Here is a 27156-nt window from a genome sequence, read left to right on the forward strand (position 1 = left end):
AAAATATATAGAGAGTTGTGGGTGGATGATCCTGAACTACCCAAATCCATCCTTTGAAAGTAAGGTTATCAGTATAGCATTTGCTGTAACAATTCATCATGTTTGGAGAAGCAGAGCTATGAGTCAGTTCCAAAGAAAGCTGCTGTCACAAGAAGCTGTTTGCAATCTGATCTTGAGAAATTTGAAGAATTTCACTTTTTTATTTTATATAAAACAGTCTAGCTTAAAAACCTAGAATCCGGAATTAAGTATACAGTATACAAATCACGAGACAAAATTTGGCCTTCGTTTGCACTTTGCACCTTTAGCAGCAACAAAACCGGCCTTTTCTTTGCATATATAATAATAATACTAGGCATTGTGCCCCGTGAGTTTCGCTGGGTGCCCATTATTGACTGTTTAAGAGTAATGTAAGATTTATTTAATAATTAATATTTAGAGTGTTTTATATGATAGTAGGGTTGGAATAATAAATAGAGGAACAATATATTGGATTAATATATTTATAAATAGATATAGTAATATTGTTGTGATTTGTATTTAATTTTTTAAGAGTAACAGGATGTAAATATTATTTAAATTAATGGAATGTAAATCATTTTTTAAGAGTTGAGATAAATTAATAATTTGGAATAATTTCGATGTGTTTATTTTTATATTGTTAAATATAAGTGGAAGTAGAATAAAAAAAATTTAGGGAATAGATAATTGCTATGTGCAAGAAACTGTAGTGGACAAGTTTAATTATGATTGTTGGATAAAGTCTCTACTGATGAGCTGCAGATGGTAATTGTTTTCATTGAGTAGGGTGAACAAGATGACACTTCCTTCATGTAAGAAGTGTTTTTGTGTAAATATTGGCCAACCTTCTGTTATTTCTATTCCTTCTAGCTGAAAGATCCATCGAGTTTTAGCATGATAGCAATCGATGATTCCTATGTTGTCTGTTTGTATATGCGATGGTATATCACCAATGAGTACCTGAGATAAAAAATAGGGGAAAAAATGTAGTTGCATTATGAAATGAGAGTAGCAATGTAGTGTATGAATTATATTGATTGGAATGTAATTTGTATGAAACTCACCAAAAATTCAAAATCGTGTGTTAGATAATGGAAGAGTTTAGTATTAGAAAAACTAAAAGAAAAGAAATATAGTGAAGAATATAAATTCATAAATATAATATATACAAATTAAGGATTTTTAACAATTTGAAATTATAATTTAGAATCATATATTTGTATTTATTGATCGAATAATTGTTTTTTGAATCAATAAATATTGGATTGATTTATTTTTAAGTTTATATATATTAGATACATGTCAAGTACATATGATTTTCATTCATTTGTATTAATAAGAAATAGCATAATCAATTTATATATTTGACTGGATACACATAGAATTTGTATTCATTTGCATATATTAGATGCACGTAGGATTTTTAGTGATTTGCATATTTTTTGTATATTTAATATTTTTGCTAATATATACATTTTGGAGAAAACTAATTAAATTTATATACATTAGATACATGTTAAGTACATATGATTTTCATTGATTTGAATTAATACGAAACAGCATAATTGATTTATATATACTGATTGGATACACAGAGAATTTTTATTCATTTGCATATATTAGATGTACGTAGGATTTTTAGGAATTTGCATTTTTTTCATATTTAATATTTTTGCTAATATATATTTTGGAGAGAATTAATAAATAAGCAAAAAAATAAAAAGAACGCTATTTTGTGTATTAGATGTGCATAGCATTTTTAGCGATTTGTGTATTTTTTTTAATAGTTAATATTTTTGTCAATATACACACTTTCGACAAAATTAATAAATAAGCGAGTTAATAAATAAGTGGATAAATATAAAGAAGGAGAGAAAATTATAAATAAAGAAATAGTCTTGAAATTATAATTATTTGATATAAATAACACTTATTATATGCTAATACAAGGCAGTATTATTAATTTATATATATTAGATATAGGTTAAACACATATAATTTTCATTAATCTGCATTAATACAAAACAGCATAATCGATTTATATATATTGATTAGATACATATAGAATTTTTATTCGTTAGTATGTATTAGATATACAAAGGATTTTTAGTGACCTGCGTAATTTTATGATATTTAATATTTTTTTCAATACACACACTTTTGACAAAGTTAATAAATAAGTGAGTTAAAAAATAAGCGGATAATTATAAAGAAGGACGGAAAATTATAAACATAGAAATAGTGTCGAAATTTTAATTATTTCACATAAATAACACTTATTATATGTTAATACAAAGTAGTATTATTAATTATATATATTAGATGCATGCTAATCATATATGATTTTCATTGATCTGCATTAATACAAAACACCATAATCGATTTATATATATTGATTAAATACATATAGAATTTTTATTCATTTGTATGTATTAGATGTACATAGCATTTTTAGTGACTTGCATATTTTTTTGATATTTAAGATGTTTGTGTATATAGCAACCTGCATATTTTTTTTTATATTTAATACGAAACAGTATAATTGATTTATATATACTAATTGGATACACAAAGAATTTTTATTCATTTGCATATATTAGATGTACGTAGGATTTTTAAGAATTTGCATTTTTTTCATATTTAATATTTTTGCTAATATATATTTTGGAGAAAATTAATAAATAAGCGAATAAACATAAAAAGAACGCTATTTTATCTATTAGATGTGCATAGCATTTTTAGCAATTTGTGTATTTTTTTAATAGTTAATATTTTTGTCAATATACACACTTTCGACAAAATTAATAAATAAGCGAGTTAATAAATAAGCGGATAAATATAAAGAATGAGAGAAAATTATAAATAAAGAAATAGTCTTGAAATTATAATTATTTGATATAAATAACACTTATTATATGTCAATACAAAGCAGTATTATTAATTTATATACATTAGATATAGGTTAAACACATATAATTTTTATTGATCTGCATTAATACAAAACAACATAATCGATTTATATATATTGATTAGATACATATAGAATTTTTATTCGTTAGTATGTATTAGATATACATAGGATTTTTAGTGACCTACGTAATTTTTTGACATTTAATATTTTTTTAGTCTCGAAAATGCAAAAGCTTTAAATTAATAATTTAGTAGTTAACAAATATTATGGAAGTTACATTTTTGAAATAGAGGGAAATTATCCTATATTTTTAAAAACAATTGGTCGTATTAATGGAAGCTAATACAAAGTGGCACAATTGATTTATATTTATTAGATACACACAAAATTTCTGTTGATATATGTATATTTTCTAAAAAATCATTATTTTTGTCGACATATATATTTTGGAGAAAATGAATATATATATATATATATATATATAAAGGCATACAAATAGGATGCAAGAATATATATAGATTTGGATAGCCCAAAAAATTCGCGTCTACATTAGGGAATGGAAGGTAGCGGCTGCACAGCTGCAACAAACAAAAGTAAAGAAACAATAATTAAGAGAGAATATCATCGAAGCAACATCTTTATTATTCAATGTGTGTATCTTGTTTCTTGTATATAAATTAACAATGTGATATCAAAGCAACATATATAAATTAAAGATTTTTAACAATGTGATATTAAAAATTAAGAAATCATATATTTGTATTTATTAATCGAATAATCATTTTTGTATTCTATGAGTATTAGATCGATTGATTTGTAAATAAATGTTGCTGGAAAGAATAGTACTTGCATTAATTTTTTGGGAATTAATAAGATTCTAAAATTTAAAGATAACACAATTTCAAAGAGTCTGTTAGTTTATTGATATCGAAAATTAATAATGCTTGATTGAATAGCATATATGAAAAAATATTTATTTAATCATGAAGCAATTTATTTATTGATCAATCAATATCTTACTCAATTTTTTTTTGGGAATTAATAAGATTCTAAAATTTAAAGATAACACAATTTTGAAGAGTTCGTTAGTTCATTGATATCGAAAATTAATAATGTTTGATTGAATAGCATATATGAATAAATATTTATTTAATCATGAAGCAATTTATTTATTGATGAATTAATATCTCATTCAAAATCAACGAATAGATAATGTAACATATAGAATTTATATTGTTCTGCATATATTAGATGCACACAGAATTTTTATTTTGATTTGTATATTTTTTAGAAAATCAATATCTTTGCTAATATATATATTTTGGAGAAAGTTAATAAATATAAAAGAGCAGAGGAAATTATATTTTGGAGAAGGAGAAAGTTAAAGAAGGAAGTTATATGTTGAAGGAAGTTAATAAATCAAATCGATAAATTAATATATTTTTGTCAATAAAGTTAGATAACAATTGCAGCAGCGGAAGATGCACAAGAAACAAAAGGACAAAACTGTTAGCTAACAATTGCAGCAGCCGAAGGATGGACAGCAAACAAAAGGACAAAATTGAGCATAAAATTACAAAGAAACCAGGACAAGGGCACAATTGGAAGAAGGGAACAAAAGCAGAGATGAGCAAAAAGGCACCAGCAGCCAAAGGGGCTGCACGGAAGCTTGAAAAGGACCAAAAAGGACGAAATCAGCAGCGAAACCACAGCAAAACCGGCACAATCAACTGTTCATCAGGCTTCGCGGCTTTAAGTAGTTTAGATTAGATTAGATGTATAGATTTAACATAAGATTATAGATATAACAAAACCGGCCGTTACGTGTTATTGGATTGTGATTGGGCTTAAATGATTGAGGCATTAGCAATTGTAAGACCAATACCCCATCGCCAGAGAGCCGCACCCACCGCCGCCCCGGGCCCCAATCCCAAAAACTGACAAGAGTCCAATTGGATGTCTCCATAGATAAATTGTCAGATTAGGAGTAGGTAAGTGTCAATTAATAAAGGAAAAAAATTAATAAGTGTCCAATTATGGTCCAACCCAACAATGAACGACCTGTTTGTCTTGTTCCCTCAACGTGTGAGAAATCACCGTCCAATCAACGTCGCCGACGCCACTAGTAATGCCTAAAGTTCTTTTTTATTTTTTGTCAGACAAAAAGAAAGGTTCGACCACATCCTTCATGCTGATTGGAAAGAGTAGTAATTACCGAAAGCTATTTGTGGGGAGACAAGTTAAATCCTTTTCTACTCCGACTTTATATAATCTAATTACAAAGGCCAATTTTAGAGTTCGAGCTAATTAAACTCAACATCCCCCTTTGCCGCTTTATTTACGCTTATGTCTGAATTCTACAAATTTTTATCTAAAATGATTCTCATCATTTCTCACAATACTACTATCTTTGCATTATTACTTTTTTTTGTTTGGATTATCTATACGCTGGTAGTGCCCTTTTGCATTTTTATATTGGAGAGAATTTGCAAGGACCTTTTCAGGTCTGGAGGCTAATCTTCCTAAGTTGGACATAGTTTCGGCCCAAAGATACCCAACAACATAGCACGTGAGGGTCGAATCTGAAATCTTACTGTAATTACAGACGATCAGTTCCAACCGAATTATCCACGAGGGGGAAAAAAAAAAAAAAGAGCAATATTGCAAGGACTCTATAGGTAGAAAACTTGTATTACGTGTCTGTACACCGTAGAGTAAATTGCATTCTAATGAAGTTATGCGTCCTTTTTATGACCAAATATAAAAATAGGATTAATTTCAATTTGCATCCTCAATTAATTCTATATTGTACTTGGCTCCCAAAACCTTAGACTTTTATTGTTTACTGCCTTCAACTTTTTTTTTTTATTTTTGCAACCCACTACACTTATCTAAATTAGAGAAAAGGTGAATGATTGACAACATGACTCGTTCAACGCATGCCATTCTTTTGCCTTCATGTTTGGCAGGAAATGTAAAGCCCTTTTTAAAGCAAAAAAAATACACTAGTAAAACCCTTTAAAAAAAATACCCTTTTCCAAATTATTTTTAATTCAAACAAAAGCTATTAGTACTCTATTTTTTGGATCAAAGGGAGAGAGAGAGATAGAGTTGGGTTTAATTTTACTGACTAAAGGAAAAAAAGTGTTTTATTAGCTTTAGATGAATGGAACAAATATACAATTAAGTACCTTTCGGTGATATAAAAGAACATGTTAGGGACAAAATCATAATAGGGGTCAGAAGGACTTTCTACTCGTCTGATTAAAATCTATTTCAATTTGTCAAAATTTAATTTACTGTAACAAATTGAAAATAAATTATAAATTGAAGATAATAAGTCGTATAATCGAAAATTTGTGACACGAAGTGCAACACTGAAAATAGTTGAGGAGCGAAAAGCACAATTAATAAATATTATTTATCACTTACCATAAAAAAAATACTATACAATGTCAAGGTCTGTTCGTGGCCTCGTGCTGAACCATTCGTCGAATAAATTGCTCTTGATGTCCATGATTGAAATCTAGCTCTGCTTATATAACAGGGCGGCCTTTCCTAATTTCTCTCCACCTGACTTCTCGGCCCTATGACTCTGCATCTCTTTCTGTCTCTCTATTCATGAAACTTCGTAAGAAACTCTACTTCTTGAAAGCTGAATCTCTTAATTTTGAAATATTTGCTGCTGTCTCTGAATTTTTAGCGTGAGGCCTGGAGAAGAAGGTACGAAGCAAGTTTGGTTGCAATTGTGTTGTTAGTCATTTCTGTTCTATATTGCTGTTTTTCATCAGAACCAGAAGATTTAGCACGCCCGTTACTGTAAAATTTCAATCTTGAGAGTAGAATTCTAATCAGTTGTTGACGGGACAGACTTCGATAATTTTTTGGGAAGTTTTTTCTATTAAAGATGGTATTTTTAGATGGAGAAAGTGAAACAAAGATGAGGTCCAAAGAACAATATATTATTCTTAGTGCAGTGCTACCGCTGTTGAAGCTCCTTTGTCTTACAATTTTTGGGTTAATTCTTGCCCATCCCAAAACACAATTTATTCCAAAGGCTACATTCAAACTTCTAAGTAAGCTTGTTTTTGCTTTGTTTTTGCCTTGTGCTATATTCATTCAGCTGGGAGAATCGATTACTTTCAAGAATTTCATGCTATGGTGGTTTATACCTGTAAATGTGCTTATTAGTACTGCCATTGGTTGTGTTTTGGGGTTCTTGGTGGCAATCATTTGCAGGCCGCCTCCGGAATTTTTTAGATTCACCGTAATTGTGACAGCATTTGGGAACACGGGCAATCTGCCACTTTCTATTGTTGGATCGGTATGCCATAGTTCCAGTAATCCGTTTGGTCAAGAATGCCAAAGGACAGGAGTGGCTTATGTATCTTTGGGCCAATGGGTGTCAGCGCTTCTTGTTTGTACCCTTGTTTACCACATGATGGAGCCCCCAGTGGATTATTATGAGGTTGTTGAGGATGAGCAGGGCGAGATTCAGGAACACGTGTCTACCAATGATCTTAGCAGGCCGCTTCTTGTGGAAGCTGAGTGGCCTGGAATGGAAGAGAATGAAACCGAGCACTGCAAAACACCATTAATTGCAAGGGTTTTTACAAGTGTTTCGAGCATTTCAGAAAGTAATCTTCCTAATCCTGATTCTCTGGAGGAGGGAGAATCCAGGAGTCCAGAATCTATTAGATGTTTGGCAGAGCCAAGGATGGTTAGGAGAATAAGAATTGTTGCTGAACAAACTCCTGTGCGCCAAATTCTTCAGCCACCGATAATTGCTACAATCTTGGCTTTTATTATTGGAATGGTTCCACCCATAAAATCTGTTGTTTATGGTGATGATGCCCCACTTAATTTTGTTACAGATAGTTTAGAAATGATGGCTGCACCACTGGTGCCCGCAGTGATCTTGGGTATTGGAGCTATGCTAGCAGAGGGTACAGATAACAATGAATCTAGGCTTGGGATTCGAACAACTGTTGGCATCATTGTTGCAAGACTATTAGTACTTCCGTTGATTGGGATTGGGGTAGTTCATCTGGCTGGTAAAGCGAACCTTGTTATCCATGGGGATCAAATGTACATATTTGTGCTTCTATTGCAGTACACAACACCAAGTGCCATCTTATTTGGAGCAGTTGCTAGCTTGAGGGGATATGCTGTTAGTGAAGCTTCGGCAGTACTCTTCTGGCAACACATTTTTGCTCTGTTTTCAATTTCGTTATACATCATATTGTACTTCAAACTATTACTTTATAATGATGAAGTATAATATGAACCCTTCTACTTTATGCATCTTCAAACTATTACTTTATAATGTTGAAGTATAATATGAACCTTTCTGCTTTATGCATCTTCAAACTATTACTTTATAATGTTGAAGTATAATATGAACCTTTCTGCTTTATGCATTGTGAGCCTTTGCGCAAAGCAGCTTTGAATATTTGATATGTTGTTGTGGCTGAATTTGTTGCAAACTGTTGTGGTTCTTGTATTGATTACTCATTTAAAAAGCTTCATATGGAGGAGCTCTAAGAACTGTTTTACTATGGAACCAATTAGTGAAAACATATGTCTGACCATTTGCATTCTGTGTTCTCTCCTCATTCATGCCACTTTTCAATCTAATGCTCTCTCCCTATTGTCTGAAACTTAATCTGTTCGATATTTGAATTTACCATCAAAATGGTCTTAATGATGAATGCGTTTTACACTTTTGCACTAGTTGCGAATAACCTAATGATTGCGGGTATGAACTTTGGCCCTTGGGTTTGACATCAGAAAGTAACTGAGAGAAGCAGTTTGTAGAGACCTATGCTTGCTGAAGTGGTGAACCTTCTCCTTAGGAAGTATTCTCTAGTAGGTGGTGAAACTTTCCTGAACCCCCTTGAAATTTAATCTGTCTTGGGATTAGAATTAGTGAACAGAGGATAAGAACACCAGTTAAGTTGGTTGTCCTGTTTCTGAAGCCGAGGGGGGATCGAAGAAAACGCTGTGACTTCTAGGCCTCTGCATTGTTTCTCACTTATAGACCAAACAAAGACTGGCTATACAATTTATCACTCTTTGAATAATAGGGGATGGACATATAATTCTGCACCACAATCTTGCAAGCTAGCATCTAGGTAGGTAGTGAAGTTTGTTTTAGATTGGAAGAAAAGCACTCATCTAATCTGCTACATTGTGGTAGCCATACCGGGGTTGGTGGGGGTTACTTAGCTCTTAGTAGAAGCTGCCCTGCTGGGCTTGCCCTTGTGGGGGTTCTTTCCCACATCGGTACTGGGGGGGGGGGGCGGGTTTGGATTGGGTAGATAAGTCCCTCGGGTGCCTTCAAAAGTTGCCGGCTGTTGAAGGTTACTCGAGGATATAGGTTTATTTGCCGAATTCTTGCTTTCGTCAAGAAAATGTTAGAAAAAAAATCTGCTACACTGATTTCGTGTGAATGTGAGTGCTGCTGTGCATCTCCGCTCTTCTTCTGGGTGCAAGTGGCTAGCAAGGGAGGAGCTTGTTGCCCTGTTGTTCAAGTTGCAACCTCCAGCCTTCATACTTGCTACCGTGCAGCATAGCATTGATGCTGGCACTGCTTGTTTGGGCTGATTGCCTACATTTATTCTGTCTTGGATTCGATCGTAAACCACAAGTTTTGATGAAATGGCCAGAGGATCATTTATCTTCACCTATATCATTGCTTTGAAAAATAGACACCCACACTTATTTCTTCACTCATGATGTCATCGTTTTTCCCCCCACACCTATATCATAGTTGTTCCACAACACACAGTTATTGCTACAACGTTGTTGTTGTTTATGATAGTACTCATGATGATGTCTGTTGGCCAAACTTTTATTTTTTATTTTTTTTTTCCTGGAGGACAACTTAGATAGTAGGCCAGATAACGTACGTTAGTCATTTTGTCTAGTGAGAAAGAAGACAAGACCTCATAATAATGTCAAAAAAAAAAAATCACAAAATCTATTTTCTTCTAAGCCAATTCTGATATGAGAAAAATAAAAAAGATTTCATTCACTTGTCAAACCGGCAAAAGTCGGCGGCCCAAACCACAGCCTGTCTAGTTATGGTCTAATAATATCCTCGGATCGAACCTCAGATTCTTTTTCTCCTAGTTTCTTCCCGCACTTCACGCACAGTCATGGTGTTCATCAAAACGCCCGATAACCAAACCCTAACAATCAATCTCAACCCCTGCGCCACCACCCTCAAAACCCTAACCAGTGAAATCCAACGCCAGCTCCACCTTCCAGTGGCCCTCCAACGCCTCTACCTCTCCCCTCGCCTTATTTCAAGACCCCAAGACGACGGCGTTCTACTCTCTCTCCTCGGCGTTTCTCCCCTTTCAACCCTCACCTTACACGTCCCTCTATTCGGCGGCGTGCAACCCCCCGCGGTGCCGAAGAACCGTCTCGACTTCCTGAACACGAAACCCCCTGCTAATTATGTTGCCGGGTTGGGCCGTGGTGCCACGGGCTTCACCACCCGTTCTGATATCGGCCCGGCCCGTGCTGCCCCTGATTTACCCGATCGCTCCATTGGTGCCGGCGCTGGTGGAGCGGCTGGAGTCGGCCGGGGGCGAGGGAAAGGTGGGCCCGGCGAGGAAGAGGAGGAAGAGGAGAATGAAGAGAAGGGGTACGATGAGAATCAGAAGTTTGATGAGTTCGAAGGAAACGACGTTGGGCTGTTTGCTTCGGCTGAATATGACGACGAGGATAAGGAGGCCGACGCTATATGGGAGGCGATTGATAAGAGGATGGACTCGAGGAGGAAGGATAGGAGGGAAGCCAGGTTAAAGGAAGAAATCGAGAAATATCGAGCGTCGAACCCCAAGATTACTGAGCAATTTGCAGGGTTGAAGAGGAAACTGCATACGCTGTCAGCTGAAGAATGGGACAGCATACCGGAAATTGGGGATTATTCATTGAGAAATAAGAGGAAGAAGTTCGAGAGCTTCGTTCCGGTTCCGGATACCCTTTTCGAAAAGGCGAGGCAGGAGCAAGAGCACGTGACGGCGTTGGATCCCCGGACTCGGGCAGCTGGTGGGACAGAGACTCCATGGGGTCAGACCCCTGTTACGGATTTGACTGCTGTTGGTGAAGGGAGAGGTACTGTGTTGTCTCTCAAGTTAGATAGGCTTTCAGATTCTGTTACTGGGCAAACTGTTGTTGATCCAAAGGGTTATTTGACTGATTTGAAAAGTTTGAAAATTAATAGTGATGCTGATATAGCTGATATTAAGAAGGCTAGGCTGTTGCTGAGTTCTGTGATACATTCTAACCCTAAGCATCCGCCCGGTTGGATTGCTGCTGCGAGGTTGGAAGAGGTGGCTGGAAAGCTACAGGCTGCCAGGCAGCTTATTAAGAAGGGCTGCGAGGAGTGTCCCAAGAGTGAAGATATTTGGGTGGAGGCCTGTAGGTTGTCTAATCCGGAAGACGCAAAGGCAGTGATAGCAAGAGGAGTTAAGGCCAATCCAAATTCTGTTAAGTTGTGGTTGGAGGCTGCAAGGTTGGAGCATGATAATGTAAATAAGAGTAGGGTTTTAAGAAAGGGTCTTGAACATATTCCAGATTCTGTTAGGCTCTGGAAGGCAGTTGTGGAGCTTGCGAATGAAGAGGATGCGAGGCTTTTACTCCAGCGGGCTGTGGAGTGTTGCCCATTGCATGTGGAGTTGTGGCTTGCTCTTGCTAGGCTGGAAACTTATGACAGCGCAAAGAAGGTACTTAATAAGGCCAGAGAGAAGCTTTCTAAAGAACCTGCTATATGGATTACTGCAGCCAAGTTGGAGGAAGCCAATGGTAATACTTCTATGGTTGGAAAGATCATAGAAAGGGGTATCAGGGCTTTACAGAGAGAAGGCTTGGAGATTGACAGAGAACTTTGGATGAAAGAGGCCGAGGCCGCTGAACGGGCTAATTCTGTTGTGACATGCCAAGCTATTATCCGTCATACCATCGGGATTGGGGTGGAGGAAGAAGATAGAAAGAGGACCTGGGTTGCTGATGCTGAAGAGTGCAAGAAGAGAGGTTCCATTGAAACAGCGAGGGCAATTTATGCTCATGCCCTCACAGTGTTTCTGACTAAGAAGAGTATATGGCTGAAAGCAGCACAGCTTGAAAAGAGCCACGGAACCAGGGAATCTCTTGATGCACTGTTGCGCAAGGCAGTCCAATATATACCACACGCTGAAGTTCTCTGGTTAATGGGGGCCAAGGAAAAGTGGCTTGCTGGTGATGTGCCAGCAGCCCGTGCCATTCTTCAGGAAGCTTATGCTGCAATTCCTAATTCTGAGGAGATATGGCTTGCTGCTTTCAAACTTGAGTTTGAGAATCACGAGCCTGAGAGAGCACGGATGCTTCTAGCCAAAGCAAGAGAAAGGGGAGGCACAGAAAGAGTTTGGATGAAATCTGCAATCGTTGAGAGAGAGTTAGGGAACACTGAGGAGGAGAGGAGGCTGCTTGATGAAGGGCTCAAGAGCTTCCCTTCATTTTTCAAACTCTGGTTAATGCTAGGCCAGCTGGAGGAACGACTGGGTAATTTGGAGCAAGCAAAGGAAACGTACGAGTCAGGTCTTAAGCACTGTCCAAATTGTATTCCCCTCTGGCTCTCACTTGCTAATCTAGAGGAAAAGGTGAATGGTCTCAGTAAAGCTCGAGCTGTATTAACAATGGCCAGGAAGAAGAATCCTCAGAATCCTGAACTCTGGCTTGCTGCAGTTCGGGCTGAAACCCGGCATGGCAACAAGAAGGAAGCTGAAATATTGATGTCCAAGGCATTGCAAGAATGCCCCAATAGCGGCATTCTGTGGTCTGCAAACATTGAGATGGCTCCTCGGCCCCAAAAGAAGTCTAGGAGTTCCGATGCTTATAAAAAGTGTGAGCAGAATCCCCACGTCCTTGCTGCTGTGGCCAAGTTATTTTGGCATGAAAGGAAGGTTGACAAGGCAAGGAGTTATCTAAACAGGGCAGTTACACTTGCTCCCGATATTGGTGACTTTTGGGCATTATACTACAAATTTGAACTTCAGCACGGGAATGAAGAGACTCAGAAAGATGTTATTAAGAGATGTGTTGCCGCGGAACCAAAGCATGGCGAGAAATGGCAGGCCATATCAAAGGCAGTAGAAAATTCTCACCAGCCAACGGAAGCTATTTTAAAGAAGGTGGTGGTTTCACTGGGAAAGGAAGAAAACTCAGCTGAGAATAGCAAAGATTGAGGGGTGTTACATTGCTGATTTTTAGATGATGTGCTGCAAATTTGAACTTCAGCACGGTGAAGAGACTCAAAAGTATGTTATAACTTATAGGATTTGAGTCTGTTATAACTTATAGGACGTGTGTCGCAGCAGAACCAGAGCATGCTGAGAAATGGCAAGCATATCAAAGCAATAGAATATTCTTATTACTTGGCAATAGCAGCCATCCTACAGCGGTGATAGTTTATTTTTGTTGGAAGAGAAAGAAAGCCGCCGTGTGTGTGTGTGTGTGGAACGAAGCAGTAAGCTGAGAATAGCAAAGATCATTGGATGGCTTTGGATATAGCCTATAGCGCATTCGTTGTTTTATTCTAGAGACCGGTCCGGATCTTAATCATGTCTTTAAGTTGGTGTTGTAGACTGTTTGGCCCAGATGAGATGTAATCTTGGGTGGGGAGGAGTTTTGACGGCCCTTCCTACGCTGGTTTTATATTGTCCTCCATATATTTTCACGAGCTGCTTTGCGAGATTTTTTTTTTTTTTTTTTTTTAACGAATGATGGGCTTCATTGTTTTTTTTTTTTTTTTTTTGGGTAGGATGATTCATGTGGGCCATTCGTTGCGTGTGTTTTGTTGGTTAATAATGCCTATTTAAAGGTTGCGTTTTGTGCGTGCGCGAGTAGTTGAAACCACAATGCATAGTCCAATTTGTGTCTACATCCATTGCGCGTTTAATGTGGCCTCAGCTCTACCCTGCGAAGTTAGAAAATGCGAGTCTGTGTGCTGGCCTAATCGTTTGTAGAAGTTGCTCCATTTGATCGGTGGTACTGGCACACAACTTCTTGATTCCGACATATATAGTCTTCGTTTTTTTTTTTTTGTCTCTTTTTTTGGTTTTGTAGTTTTAATTCGAGCTTCTTGATCGATATTTCCTTCAAATTATTGGGTAAATATTGCGCTTTCATTCTGTAAGTGGTCAAAAAATGGTAATGTATTGATTCAAATGCGAAATGTATCTCCTCTGTTCGTAGCACGTATTAATCGCTAAAAATAAAGTCATAAATTGCGCTCTCTGCTATTTACGCTTAACAGCAACGTCATAAAAATCACATCCCCTTTATTGCTGGCCTGGTATGCCCCTTATAATGAACTTTTCATAATGGATGGTTCGAGTTCACAAGACGTAAATGCCTTGCATCCTTATCTTTCCCCGAAAATTATCTTCCAAGAATAGTTTTATAATTTTTTTTTACGCTGATGGTGTATGCTATTTTTGTATATAAGATTTAATCTACTAACGTGTATACTTATATATGTTTTAATATAAAGAGGGTTTATATTTCAATCAAAACAATAGTATGTGTGCTCATATATCATACTATAGGATAAAGTATATAAAAAAGGTTAAAAGAAATTCAAACAAACGTATGTTTAAAATGTTTGTTTCGTAAGCACAAAATGTGTGTGTTAAAAAACACACACAGACGCACTTCACCACTTCCTGCAAAACCCACGAGAGAACCATCCATCGGAGAATCCGGGGAAATTGATCGAAGAGGGATCGTGGGAATCATCATGGGCTCTTATTGTAGTTAGACCTGCTCCTTTCTTAGCTCTCTTAGGCCTTTCCAACTTTCCAGCAAAATTCATGAAGAGCGCCCATCAAAAGTGTACATATACGGATTGATTGTAGTATACACCGTTTAGTGCCATGTATATGAAGGTAGGAGCCTGAAATGTGAAAGTAATTTGGGAGTCTCCTAATGGAGTACAGCCTCAACCCACATCATCACCATCAAACTCCTCGTTATTGTCAGCAACTTTCTTAATTTTGTTCTCTCACTTTTGTTCCTCATCTTCTTTCTTCTTCCAATTAATATACCGAATATTCAATTAGAAAGCAAGACTAAAACACACATTGTCCATACTATAAAGCAAGGAATGACTAATTTGAAGAGGAAGACTTTTCTTCTTTCGCAGAAATGCCAAACCATTCCCCTAAGCTTTCTCCCATCCCTTAATCCTACAGTTTATTCCTGTCTTGTCCGGTTTGCTCTGTTCTATAATGATGCATTTATTCTTGCGTTTATATCATATTTGGTTGTATTTGGTTGTGGAATCTCATTAGTTCAATTTGGGTTTAATCATTAATGTTTTCTTTGTTACAAAGAGCCCTCTTTTGGCTGTTGTCATGAGCATATTTGAAGTAGGGAGTATATTACCTGAGCTCATTTTGCTTTTCTCCCATCTGGGTTTATCATTTCTCATTTAGCATTTGCCATTTTTCCTTCTTTCTATTGCTGTTTGCGACATGGGTTCTGTTCTGTTTCCCTTTCCCTAGTCTCTCTCTTAGTTTTCATGGTGTAGCTTTGAACTTTTTAGTTTGGTGGACCACATTGATTTAATGCAGCTCATGGTATTTCCATTGGAATGCATGATGCCCATACTTCGGTCTTCCAAAAAGCATGACGCTCTACCCTTGTTTTTTTTTTTTTGGGGTCCTTGATTTTAGTCATTTAATTACTCTGGTTTTTCATTCATTTCTTTATGCAGCATTGATTCCTTGAGCTGATTTTACAGAACTTTACTTGAGAAGGTGTTCTTGCGAGGAGGGCTTCCCTAATAGTGTATGCTTTTTTTCATCCAGAAGTTTCTAAAATTTTTCAAAGAAATTGGTCGTATGGTATAAAGGATGGGGGACCGTTCTGTGTTGCTAGTAGATCGGTTGCTAACTGAATCCACTCTTGAAGCTGCTATCCAGACTAATAACCGGTTGCAGCATCTATCATCCGTTGCTAATGAAGATAATGTTGCTAAATTTTCTCCCCTTAGGATGGATACTGACGTAGGTACGTCATCACCAAAGAAATTGGTGGAATGCAGGATTTGCCATGATGAAGATGAAGAGTCATGCATGGAGGTCCCTTGTTCATGCTCTGGCAGCTTGAAGGTCAGTTAGTACAATCTTTTCAGAAGTTTGAGAGAGCTGCATAAAATTTCCGTAGCATTTTGACACTGTTTCATTCTTGAAGGGTTGGATCTAATAATGTAGTTAATAGATTCACTGTAAGAAACGCGTCTAATTTTTGGTTGGAGGTGGTGGATATTTGGGCTTCAGTTTTGATTATTTATGCTTATAGAAGTGTAATAAATAATTTAATTTATATGGCGTTTGATAGTAGTTATAACCTGCTATTCTTATGCTTATTATGAGCATGAGGATGGCAATGTGGCAATGCACATATTGGATTTTCTGGCCACATTGCTTGATTGTTTATTAGCCAAAAATATCTCTGGTTCTTAGTCAAATTCTTGGGACCAGAAATATCTGCATCTTCTCCAATGTGAAGCAAGCTTGCTTCTCCAGGCACCATGGTAATTTTACAATTGCCCAAGTTTAAAAAACTGAAGACTTTCAGCAAGTTCTTGGACAAATTCATAGTGCCTGTGGCCTATAAACACATTCCTGAAGCATACAAATTCTTCGTCTCCCTTTCCTGTCTTGTAGGTCCATGTCAATTAATATCCAACAGTCCTTTTTTCTCCTATATCTATTGACATTTTGTTATATGTACATATTTGCAGTATGCTCACCGCAGATGTGTACAAAAGTGGTGCAATGAGAAGGGGGATACCGTCTGTGAGATTTGCAGGAAGGTACCGATGTTCTTAGTTGCCTTTATTTGTTTGTCAGTAATCTACTTATCCTGTAAGCCAAAAAAAAAAAAGAAAGAAAGAAAGAGGCTTGCATTAGCTATTAAAAACTCAAAAGGATTTGAATTTAGCTTTATTTTCTTTAAATGCGAGATTACAGAGTTTCAAGCCTGGTTATACAGCACCATCTCCATTGTCTCATTATGCTGGAATTGCAAGTAACTTCAGGTATCTCTTCTCGTTCTTGGAGGTAGATAGAACTCAAGTTTGGTTTTGTACTTCTACAATAATGAATAGCTAGGTTTTGTCCCCTGTATGTAACTGATAAATAAAGGAATTATCCCAAAAGTGGCTGGGAGATTTCCAGGAGGGGCCTCCCTAATGCTGAATTTATAGCGATGGTTTCCGCGGATGGAAGTTTCCTTGATCCTGACTTTGATGAACATCCATCACCCAGTACAAGAAGTTTGATATGCTGCCGCGTAGTTGCCATAATTGTAAGCTCTCTCTCTCTCTCTCTAGTTTATTTTTTCCTTTACACGGCAAAGGCATGCTAGCTTTTCTTAGTGGTCAAATTTTATTGTAGATGATGCACCCTTTGTACACTTAGGGAAGGCACAAAGACTGGGTCTTTGATAAAGTTTTGAAGTTCAAAAGCATCAGTCCTTACTCGGGATGGTACTGGGCTGAAGTAGAAGTGTCTGCCATGTTGGCCCTTACAAAAGGCTAGATCAGTCTGAAACTTTATCTAGTTTGTTATTCCCACTTTAGCCAGTATTGCAAGGAAGATCAATTCATTGCTATGACTCGTAGACAGCGTTGATGCAATTTCAGTGCAATATAACAAGGATGAACTTCCTCTAGAAATTTTTGTGCCTCATAATAGATATTCATCAAGCCAAATGAAATCCCATGAATTTCAGCACTTTTGACCAAATTTATGGATTCTTTGTTATCTGATGCATATATCCATCTCTTGTTCACATGGTGCAATAAGAAAAATGTGAAGTTTGAAGTTGCGCAGTTGAGCTTGCAAATCTTTCATTGAATGTTATGCTATTAAACCTCAAACTCTCAATATTTCATTGAACGTTATGCTATTAACCTCAAACTCTCACCGAGGTGCATCTAACGTTGTTTTTGACCCGGTAGTGTTTTTCTTGATGATGTGCAGTTTATAGTCCTCCTGGTGCTACGGCATACATTACCCATCATTATTGGTGGTGCTGGGGAGTATTCACTGACACTGTTCATGGTGAGCTGTATGGCACTTTTTTTTTCTTTGGGAAAAACTAAAAGAATCAAACTCTTTTTAGCAGAATGATGCTTGGAGATTGTGTGCTTGTTTTTTCAGTTAATAATCTTGAGAACTATTGGGATTCTGTTGCCGATATGTGTAATGGTCAAAGCATTTACTGCTGTCCAGCGTTGTCGACACCAACAGGTAGGTAAAGAGTTGGGACTTCCTCAGTTTTTCTTCAGTTGAATAAGCTCAATTGTCTTTTGTTCCTGCAGTTTTTTGTTTCTCCCTTCCAGATGCTATGGAACTAAGATAGCAATACCACCTTCGATGTACTGCATATATAGTAGGCATTCTGAAGGCACTAACATCCATATTTCTGAAAATAGTATGTTCTGAAACATAAAGCATGTGTTATGTTTTGAAGTTGATGACCCGCATGACCTAAATAAATGACCATTCAACTTTAGTTCCATCTTGTGCTCTCAAGTGACGGAAGCATCATGTAAAATTGCGGTTCATTGCCAGCATTGCTAATTTGGTGTTTTTTTGGCTTTCTATTCTGTTGCTAGGCTTCTCGAAACTCCCCCCTTCCCACATCAAATGAGGGAAATGGATTACCAATACACCAGCCACCCCGGCATCTCACTCACATGTGGTAAATGCGGCTATTGATAATTGGAGGGCATTACCTCTTAGCAACAGTTGGACGGCACCAATCATTGAAAGAAAGTCTTTTCTGTTAGAGGTGCTATGTCCGTCCTGTGATCTAGCAATTTGTTGGCATTGACATGATTTTATGGAAAACCAGTCTTGGTTACTGGCTTAATGCACATTCCTTCCTCTTGGAAGGCGCTAGGACTGAACATTGAAGATTGCTATGCATAAGCTCAGAAAGTAGCTCAAATTGTACATATTGTAGCACCAGCTCGAGTCTGATTCAGATATTCCACCTTTCAAATTCACTCTGCAAACGCTTCAAAACATTCTTGCGTCTAACAACAATATAGCAATGCAAATGCGATGCTCCGCCATATTCATATTGAAGTCTGAGGGGTTGTTAAAGCACTTCAGGCGCATTTAGTTTCGTGGAATGCATTTGCTTACTATTTCAATTGGCAGTGAAAAATAATGCGGCAGATCAGTGGTTTCGCCAAGCGACTGGAATACACCCAAATTCAACTCCAAAGTATAAAATGCAAACGCCAACTAATTAAAGCATCAAGATCAACATGTCCAGAAAATTCCATCCAGTACGAATTCTTATTGGAAGGAGTAGACCAGTTCATTCTAGCTTGCCACATCGCACCTGATGGACAAAATACCAAGTGGTGGTGAAAAGATGCATGTTCACACGTAATTTCAACCTGATTACCCACCACATATACAGCCAAACCTAGCGTTACCCGTGCCATGACATTCGGATTAGCGATGAATCTAAATTAGCCTATAGGATAAAAATTGTAAGCAAAGCAATAAAGCAAATTTCCCGATTACATAAATAGCTAGTGATACAAAAAAAGAGATTTTGGCAGCTGGCAGATTATAAACCAGTTTTAATATCTGAGACATCGTTCAGATAACAAGATCTCAGACCGAACGACACCCAAACCAAACAGGACATACGGCAAAAAACAACCAACAAGAAACAAGACTGCAAGCTTATTCCACAAAAGTAGCAGGTAAAGTACCCATACGCTAGACCTATAAGTAACACTTGCTAGGAGGACAGAGTAATAAAACACCACCAACACACTGCAAGTACCATTGCAAGTGCCAATAAGCAACGCGCTAAAGGTATCACCATGTGTCAATAACATCATTCTTCTTCACTTTCAGACTCAGCACTCTGGAGCCAATCAATAAAAGGTCTGGAATTCTTCCAAATCGCTGAATCTTTGTTTCTCCCAGCCCGACCTTCCTGGAACCACTGCACTATATACTCTTCCTCCAACACATCAGCATCATATAATGCCTTCAAGACCAGAGCTACTTCCTTTACTGCAGCAGAGTTTGACTTCATGCAAAATTGCTCTAACGCACGAAGCAGCAGCAACTGTGAGGACTCATCCTGGGCAACAGCTGCAGCAAAATAGCTTTTCTTTTTGACAACCTCCTTTGCAAAACCTTTTTCAACACCATCAAGAAGCGCCTCACAGAGAGCCGTCATCACATCCTGAGCTGAACCAGAAAGCAATAATAAGGAGGGGTGGAGTTGGTTCGCTGCAACTCCCTTCTTTAAAAGGGCTTTTACCTCCTGAACAAGTCTTTCATGGATATTATTTCCATTCTCAGTAATTGCAAGTTCCTCAGACGGTGGCGAAGCACTTTTAGGACTCCCACGTGATTTATCAGAAGCTTTGGGCTTCTTCTCTTTTTCATCGGTGGACAGCATAACCATATCAGCAGTTACAGTATTCAGTTGTTCCTGAATGCGCTGGCGAGCTGCTTCTAGTGACGTGTCTGTTTGCCACTGGACATCATCGTCATCATCCTCCTCATCCTTCTCAACGGTGCGGCCTCTGGGTGGTGAATCATGGTCCTCGTCAGAGCCACCTGCTTTCTTTTTGGAAGAACTGGTTTTCACTGGTCCATCCTTAGAAGCAGTCTTCTTCTTCACGTCTTTCTTCAGCTTTTTCTGTTCCTCATCAGCTGCCTCACCTTCCTTCAACCGCTCCTTCTCAGCCCTCCGAAGTGCCTTCTTGTCCTTGGATCCCTTTTTTGTCTCAGGTGGATTCTTCAGAATAAAGGTAGTAAGCTTGTCCCTCATGTCCACATCTGAGACAAATCCACAAGCAGCGCATTTCAGTTGGATCATCTGAGTTTTGGTGATTATAATCTCAGTTTCAGGATTCCCACATCCATAGCATTGAACATATTTCTTAATGAAAATTTCAAGAAGGCCAGCTAGTTTGGCAGTATCATGAGCTCCATTGACATGTGAAGTTCCATTTTTCTCATCAAACTTGGACTGAGCTCCAAGCTCTGTACCGAAATATTTCGTTGTGTAGGAAGCTGGCCTAGCCAAAGCTTTGGCAATCTCAACCATGTTAACAATATTAGTCTTGATGCCATTCCCACGGCCCTCTATCTTTGTGATCATTTTGGGCATCTTATACCGGTAGAAGGCATCATCACTGTTGCTGGCACCAATATTCTGCAGGGCCATTTTTCTTCAGATCAAGATAATGAAATTTGACCTTGTTATCACAGGAAGGAGCTACAGGATTTCAAAATGTACGTGTCTTCCAAGGATTTTTCAACACACCAAGATTGATCCTCTAGAACAAGGGAACCTTGCGCTCTGCTGCAATCATACAACTCAGTGTGAAAAGACCAGAGATGCATGCAGTCAACCCTTTCAAAAAAATCTCTACTCTTTTTCCTTGACGTAGGACAATACTCGCCAAGCAACCCAATTGATCCCAGATAGTAAACGGCTTCTTCGGACATAAAAGAAATTTTACTTTGACAAACCTCAAACTTGGATATCAGCAGCGCGTAGATGGAACTATAAGCTTCATGAACAAACAAGTATAATGTTAGTTATATCAGAAAATCTGTATAATGGGCAACCATGCAAGATAAGGAGGCACACACAAAGCTAATAACAAGGTATCTATGAACATTCAAAACGCTTCAAATAAAATCAGATGCATTCTATATTATTTAGCAATGGCAAGCTACTTCATATATTAGAACATATATTCTCTACCGCCCTCCAAAATGTGAACGATGACCTAAGAGAAATAAAAAAAAGGAGCATCTTGAGCAATTCCTTTTGGAAACAATAAAGAAATTCCAAGTTGATGGTAAAAAAGCAGAAGACAAACATAAAAAAGGTGCAACGAACAAGAAGGAAAGCAAACAGCGTACACAAAACAAATACCCACAAAAGCTTAGCAAAAGAAAAAAAAATGTGAGACATTAATTACAAAAAAAAATCTCAAACTCTAAAGATTTATTTCTTAATCTTCCCATGTTTAGTAAAGTAAACATGTCCTGCAATGGAGATCAGAAACAACGCCGTGCCATGGAGGCTTGAATACCATTCACAGTTAAAAGCGATAGAATTGTTAATTTTTTAAATTAACGCCACCGACAAACCATCCTCATCAATTACTGAGACCCTAAAATACTAATGAAGCTAAGGAAAACCCCGAAAATTCGATGAACAAGCTCTTGTTAGATCCATGACTACTTAATGAACAAAAGATCACAAAAAACAATTATATTAGACACAGATCCACGAAAAGAGCTACGGAAACGCATCGATTCACAAAAAATAAGTTCCTATTTTCCTAAATCGATCAATAAAGCTGAGATCGAGGTATTCAAAAGAACTTAAATAAAAAATCATTCATACCCAAACAAAATTGAAGAAAATTTTAATATATACGATCGATAGCTGTAACGGAGGGGCGAGGGCTTACCGATTCGTAAAAAATCCCTTGCTTCCCGAAGTGGCTTCGAGGTATGGAAGGTTGCCACGAAATTAGCAGGTTTGGGCAGAGATAAAACGAGAATCGGATAATTTAGGTTGAGAAAAGGAGAGCTAGGGTTTTATATATATATAGTGGCGAGAGAGAGAGGTTAGGGATCGAAGAAGAATAGGCAAAAGCGGATATGAGGCGGCCAAGATACGGGAGGCTTGCTTCTATTTCTAGGGTTGGAATAATTATTCTCGCTGAATTGCACACTCCTCCTCCCTTGATATTTTGTCTAAATTATTCTCGAACTCCCTCGGTTTGCAAAAATCACATAGATCACCTTTGGCCTAACAAAATTTTGTAATATTATTAATAAACCAAATTACCCTCACAAAAAAAAAGATCAAAATAAATAATACTCCCTCGATTCCATTTTTATTAATTATACTCTTATTATCATTTTAATTATATAATATTTATTTATTATATTATATTATAAAATAAATAATAAAAATCCAAATAAATTAAATACGTATGCATGCAACATTACGAGAAGCTTCCGTGTCTCAAATAAATCTCAATCTTAAAGCCTCCAACATTTGTTTTGTTTGCCGCATTAATCAAAGTTCGCTTTTTTTTTTTTTTTGATAATATCAAAGTTCGCTTATTTTGTTGACGGCTTTTACGGCTGACGTCCCTTAAGTTGTGGACGCAAATGATGCCGCGTGGGGCTTTCATCTTCGGAAATTGCGAAACAGTAAAAGCAACCTGGGCTTCAGTATAAAGGAGAACTCTTTATTTGGGCCTCTCTGGTGACGGGTGTTTTCTTTTTGGGAAACTTTCAAGCTGACGGATGGTTTTTTTTTTTCACTCAACTGGGCTGACTAGGTTTATTTCATGAACTTACGGCCCAATTATGAAAGCCTTAATTATGAAAGCCTTAATTATGAAAGCGTATTTGAGGTAAAATTTTTTTAAAATTATTTTTGGGGCAACAAGTGAAACAGACAAGAAAATGAAGTTCCTGTCATAAGGGTAGAGATGTAATCGAGTCGAGTCGAGCTCGAGTAGTGCTATACTCGAGCTTGACTCGACTCATATATCCCTAGGCTCGAGTTCGGCTCGAGCTCGATCGAGTCAAAAAAATTGATACTCGAAACTTGAATCGATGTACTCGCTCTAAGCTCGAAACTCGACTCGAAAGGCTCGATAACGAAGGGTATTTTATAAATTCCATATAACTTATATCCATAATGGTCATTTTATAATTATAATACATATATATTATTTAAATTATAAATATATTATTTAAATAACCCCGGCTCGACAAGTAGCTCGACGAGTCTCGAGCCGGGGATTTTTTACTCGAAACTCGACTCGATTTTCATTCGAGCTACTCGAAACTCGGCTCGAATTCGGTCAACCCGAGGTCGAGCCAAGTCGTTGACCAAGCTACTCGCGAGTAGCTCGCGAGTAGCGTGGCTCGCGTACACCCCTATGATAAGGGGTTATGACCTTTTTACGCTGAAAAGGAGAGAAAGAAAGGAGGTATAGGTGTAAGGTTTTATATGTAAAATTAATATAATTTGACCCTTTTTTTGGTAGAAAAATGCATAGGCATTAAAATATGCCCAGAGTTTTGGCATGTTCTCCAGCCTTTTCGAGGGCATGAAGCCAGGAACAGAACCAATTCCAAGGACAAAAAAATCCTTATTTTTTTCTTATGTTTATTTAAGGTTCCGGGGAAGCGGTGAGTTAAGTGATAAGATATGATAAATTGTAAATAAAAGATCACGAATTTAAAATCTTTCATTTATTCAAAAAAAAAAAAAAAAGGTTCTGTAAGTAGAAAAAAGAAAACATGTTCCTATTTTAGTCTATTTCTTGACCAGAAGAAGGTGCTCTTGAGTATGTCTGTCCTTAAAAAGCTTTCGAATGATACTCTGGTAGCCAACTCAGTCATCAAGGCCTGAACAGTCCAAAGCTCCTCCGCGGGAAAAAGTTAGAATGAAACTTAGAGAGAACGGTTCAAAGGGCCAAATCAAAGTATGGAAGAGTACTGCAATTGGAGCTGTTAATTCTCTTTTTTTTTAAGAAAAAAAAAGGTACATGAAACATGGATCATGAGCGAGGAAGGTGGGAGGAAGCAGCGCTACTCCTTCTTCTTGCGAGAAACGAAATTTGATTAATTAAACCTAATCCCAAAAATAGCGTTACTCGATCTATCCAAAGTTAAAACTTGATCATTCTCTCGATCCCCTTTATTCTTTAATCCCTTTTGTTGCTGTAAAAAAATTTTGGGGGATCATTTCAACAGTGTGATATTCAACAAGCCAAACTTTTTACTACCTCCGTTTCAATATTAGAGTCTTTTTTGATAATACAACTTTTTTTTTCATTCAAAACACTTTCTGTCAAGTTCTGAAACCTAATACAGCGGAACAACGTCCGATCGCTATTGGTTTGTGACAAGAGTGACTGAATCAGCAGCTACTAGCTACAATGTGACGCCTCAACAACCTCGGTCAGAATGCATATAAAATTGTAATCTTAGGTCCAAAAACATATACTACTATATAATATGGCATTCGTTTTTGGCTTATCAAGAAGGCCTCGGGATTAAAGTAGGAAAAATGGATCAATAATATATTCATTTCAAATTAGGAGTTGGTTTTTAGGATGAAGGGTTTAGCACTTTTCTTGGCCACTTTTAGGATGAAGGGCCGCCGCTGCCAAGAGAATTCTTGATCTCCTTTGAAACTGTCCTATTACTAGCCATGCTCGAGTCTTGACCAGAAACACGTACGCGTCTTTATTATCATCATTGTTCAGACGGATACGACCAACATGAACTACTACTCTTTATTTCTTTATTATCATCTTTGTTCAGACGTATTCCTATTCTTTATTTCTTTATTTTTTTTCCCCATCAATTGTGTATATAATTAAATAATCCACACAGATAATAAATAAGCAGATATGATATAGAGCGAGCATTCATACCGATTACAGGACCCTAACGCAAATATTGTTCTATACATTATCGTCCAATACACAGAGCAAGAAATTCTAGTAGCCCATCCTTGGTAAGCAAGAAAATAATCATAGTCAGAAGGCGAACCAAGTATGGCTGCTTCTTCAAGAATTACCACTAATTTTGCAACAATGGGGCAACCTGATCAGAGGCGCAGGAGTACTCTTCATCGCTGCCTTCAAGTAAGAGCCCAGCAAGGATTTGGAGATGAAGGTGACCAAATTAAATGAGAATTAAATCCACTTTCTGACTATCACATTAAGTATACATGTAGCTCTCTTTTTCCTTTTCTTAAAAGATTTATGATCAACTAAACTCTGCATTTCTGCTTTGTTCAATCTGGGCAGGAAGGTCAAAAAAACACATTGATGATGCAAATCTGCGACTTCTGAGGGACAGAATGGAAGTGGTTAGGATAAAGGAGAGTCTGGAGAGGTGTTTTGATGTGGGTGATGACACTCATTATCAGCATGCTGGTTGGAATGGTGGCTACGCACCAGCACTTGCCGACCGCTATAAACATCGAAATAAAATGACGCAATCTGATGATGTTCTTGAGCTTTTAGTCATTGTTTGCCGCACATTTGGGATCACTGTTCTCAGCGGTACTCTCTGCCTGTGTCTTGTGTCCGTCTTAGTTCACTTAAACCACTAATGTTTTTAACAATTCTAATGCGAATGCTGACAGGATGTGCATTTACAGATTCATGTATATTCATCCTTTTTAGAATGAAATGTGGTTTGTGCTTATATGAATGATTCTGATCGGAGCGGTTTATGAATTATGATAAATGTTCCATTTAACTGAAAAAAGGATGGATTCCGATAAGATCGAGTTCAGCAAAAATATGTCATCTCACCATTCTCTAAAATCCATGAAGGAGTAGTAAGCATAAAGTGCGATGGCGTGGGCTACTAGAATCCGAGATAAGCTGGGAGTCCGCCGAGAAGTTGTAACGATTTGAGGAGCTTATATAGGCGTATGAAACTAGTTAAGGTATCAGGGACGATCGTTGTTCAAGTGGGAGAGGAGGACATGGATTGCATATCGACCGCGCGCATCCATTCCTGAGCGGCCAGACATGCACTACTGTACATAGACGAATAAGAGAAAAATCAGAACCGTTAGTATAGGCACACCTTACTGTAACAAACAAATAGGAAGTCATGGAAGCTCTTCCAAACGTTATTAGAAGTATATAAAAAGCCTTGAGGCTTTCGGACCACTCTAGGTTGTTCAAGAGTCTTGTGAAATAGATTAGAGTTTTGTATATAAAAGTTTGTCTTGTATAGAAAATTTTAGAAACTAAATGTAGGAAAACATTTAGTGTAGAACATTCTAGAGTCTTGTAAAACTTTATTGACTTGCTTATAAACAAAACAAGCCCCTCATTTGTAGAAGTGTTTTTTCAAGTGTAATATGAGCTTTCCTTTAGTCTCCAATGTTTCTCTTCATTGCTCATTAGTTTTGGCTTCCACACGATATCGCGCAGTTGGAGGTTAGACTGAACTAGTAAACCGTTTATAGTTTGAGTTTTAAACAATTGCTAGTATCGCACGACGTGTGTGTGTGTGGTTGTAGGAAACTAAACAACCCGTGACACTAATCAATCAACTGTGTCATACGGGCCTGGAAATCGTCAAGAAGGAGTT

The 27156-nt window shown here is 37.3% G+C and overlaps 5 protein-coding genes across 18 annotated transcripts; 4 read left to right on the forward strand and 1 right to left on the reverse strand.

The window, feature by feature from the left end:
- Positions 1-6398: 6398 nt before the first annotated feature.
- LOC113698039 (protein PIN-LIKES 2-like) lies at positions 6399-8407 on the forward strand. 2 transcript variants are annotated; one of them, XM_072057336.1, is made up of 2 exons: positions 6399-6655; positions 7056-8407. In XM_072057336.1, exon 2 carries the CDS (start codon positions 7086-7088, stop codon positions 8211-8213), a length of 1128 nt encoding a protein of 375 aa, XP_071913437.1. In that variant the 5' UTR covers positions 6399-6655; positions 7056-7085; the 3' UTR covers positions 8214-8407. The 2 variants fall into 2 exon arrangements, with proteins under 2 accessions (XP_071913437.1, XP_027073507.1); XM_027217706.2 differs by having other exon boundaries at positions 6399-8407.
- A 1458-nt stretch (positions 8408-9865) lies between these two features.
- Positions 9866-13675, forward strand: LOC113698920 (protein STABILIZED1-like). The gene has a single exon (XM_027218873.2). The coding sequence runs from the start codon at positions 10093-10095 to the stop codon at positions 13165-13167; it is 3075 nt and encodes a 1024-aa protein (XP_027074674.1). The 5' UTR covers positions 9866-10092; the 3' UTR covers positions 13168-13675.
- An 824-nt stretch (positions 13676-14499) lies between these two features.
- Positions 14500-18953, forward strand: LOC113698921 (uncharacterized). Of its 13 annotated transcripts, none has more exons than XM_072057342.1 (9): positions 14500-15193; positions 15699-15772; positions 15978-16095; positions 16731-16802; positions 16960-17027; positions 17134-17296; positions 17974-18054; positions 18154-18243; positions 18612-18953. In XM_072057342.1, exons 3-9 carry the CDS (start codon positions 15979-15981, stop codon positions 18699-18701), a joined length of 681 nt encoding a protein of 226 aa, XP_071913443.1. In that variant the 5' UTR covers positions 14500-15193; positions 15699-15772; position 15978; the 3' UTR covers positions 18702-18953. The 13 variants fall into 13 exon arrangements, with proteins under 13 accessions (XP_071913443.1, XP_071913444.1, XP_027074683.1 ...); XM_072057343.1 differs by having other exon boundaries at positions 14500-14957; XM_027218882.2 differs by having other exon boundaries at positions 14500-14868.
- Positions 18954-19515: 562 nt separating this feature from the next.
- Positions 19516-22711, reverse strand: LOC113698583 (eukaryotic translation initiation factor 5). The gene is made up of 2 exons (XM_027218452.2): positions 22473-22711; positions 19516-21557 (listed from the first exon to the last, which is right to left on the reverse strand). The coding sequence occupies exon 2, from the start codon at positions 21206-21208 to the stop codon at positions 19859-19861; it is 1350 nt and encodes a 449-aa protein (XP_027074253.1). The 5' UTR covers positions 21209-21557; positions 22473-22711; the 3' UTR covers positions 19516-19858.
- A 2775-nt stretch (positions 22712-25486) lies between these two features.
- On the forward strand, positions 25487-26253 carry LOC140010162 (uncharacterized). The gene is made up of 2 exons (XM_072056658.1): positions 25487-25716; positions 25851-26253. The coding sequence occupies exons 1-2, from the start codon at positions 25596-25598 to the stop codon at positions 26156-26158; spliced, it is 429 nt and encodes a 142-aa protein (XP_071912759.1). The 5' UTR covers positions 25487-25595; the 3' UTR covers positions 26159-26253.
- Positions 26254-27156: the final 903 nt, after the last annotated feature.

The sequence above is a fragment of the Coffea arabica genome, chromosome 7c, assembly GCF_036785885.1.
Source record: "Coffea arabica cultivar ET-39 chromosome 7c, Coffea Arabica ET-39 HiFi, whole genome shotgun sequence".
Lineage (NCBI taxonomy): Eukaryota > Viridiplantae > Streptophyta > Magnoliopsida > Gentianales > Rubiaceae > Coffea > Coffea arabica.

Bases quoted from the DNA above. Each gene is read 5' to 3' on its own strand.
- LOC113698039 (XM_027217706.2), top strand. From the start codon at position 6,840: ATGGTATTTTTAGATGGAGAAAGTGAAACAAAGATGAGGTCCAAAGAA.
- LOC140010162 (XM_072056658.1), top strand. From the start codon at position 25,596: ATGGCTGCTTCTTCAAGAATTACCACTAATTTTGCAACAATGGGGCAA. The intron at 25,717-25,850 runs GTGACCAAATTA...CAATCTGGGCAG, and splicing joins GCAAGGATTTGGAGATGAAG to GAAGGTCAAAAAAACACATT.
- LOC113698920 (XM_027218873.2), top strand. From the start codon at position 10,093: ATGGTGTTCATCAAAACGCCCGATAACCAAACCCTAACAATCAATCTC.
- LOC113698583 (XM_027218452.2), bottom strand. From the start codon at position 21,208: ATGGCCCTGCAGAATATTGGTGCCAGCAACAGTGATGATGCCTTCTAC.
- LOC113698921 (XM_072057337.1), top strand. From the start codon at position 15,838: ATGGGGGACCGTTCTGTGTTGCTAGTAGATCGGTTGCTAACTGAATCC. The intron at 16,096-16,730 runs GTCAGTTAGTAC...ACATATTTGCAG, and splicing joins CATGCTCTGGCAGCTTGAAG to TATGCTCACCGCAGATGTGT. The intron at 18,244-18,611 runs GTAGGTAAAGAG...TTCTGTTGCTAG, and splicing joins AGCGTTGTCGACACCAACAG to GCTTCTCGAAACTCCCCCCT.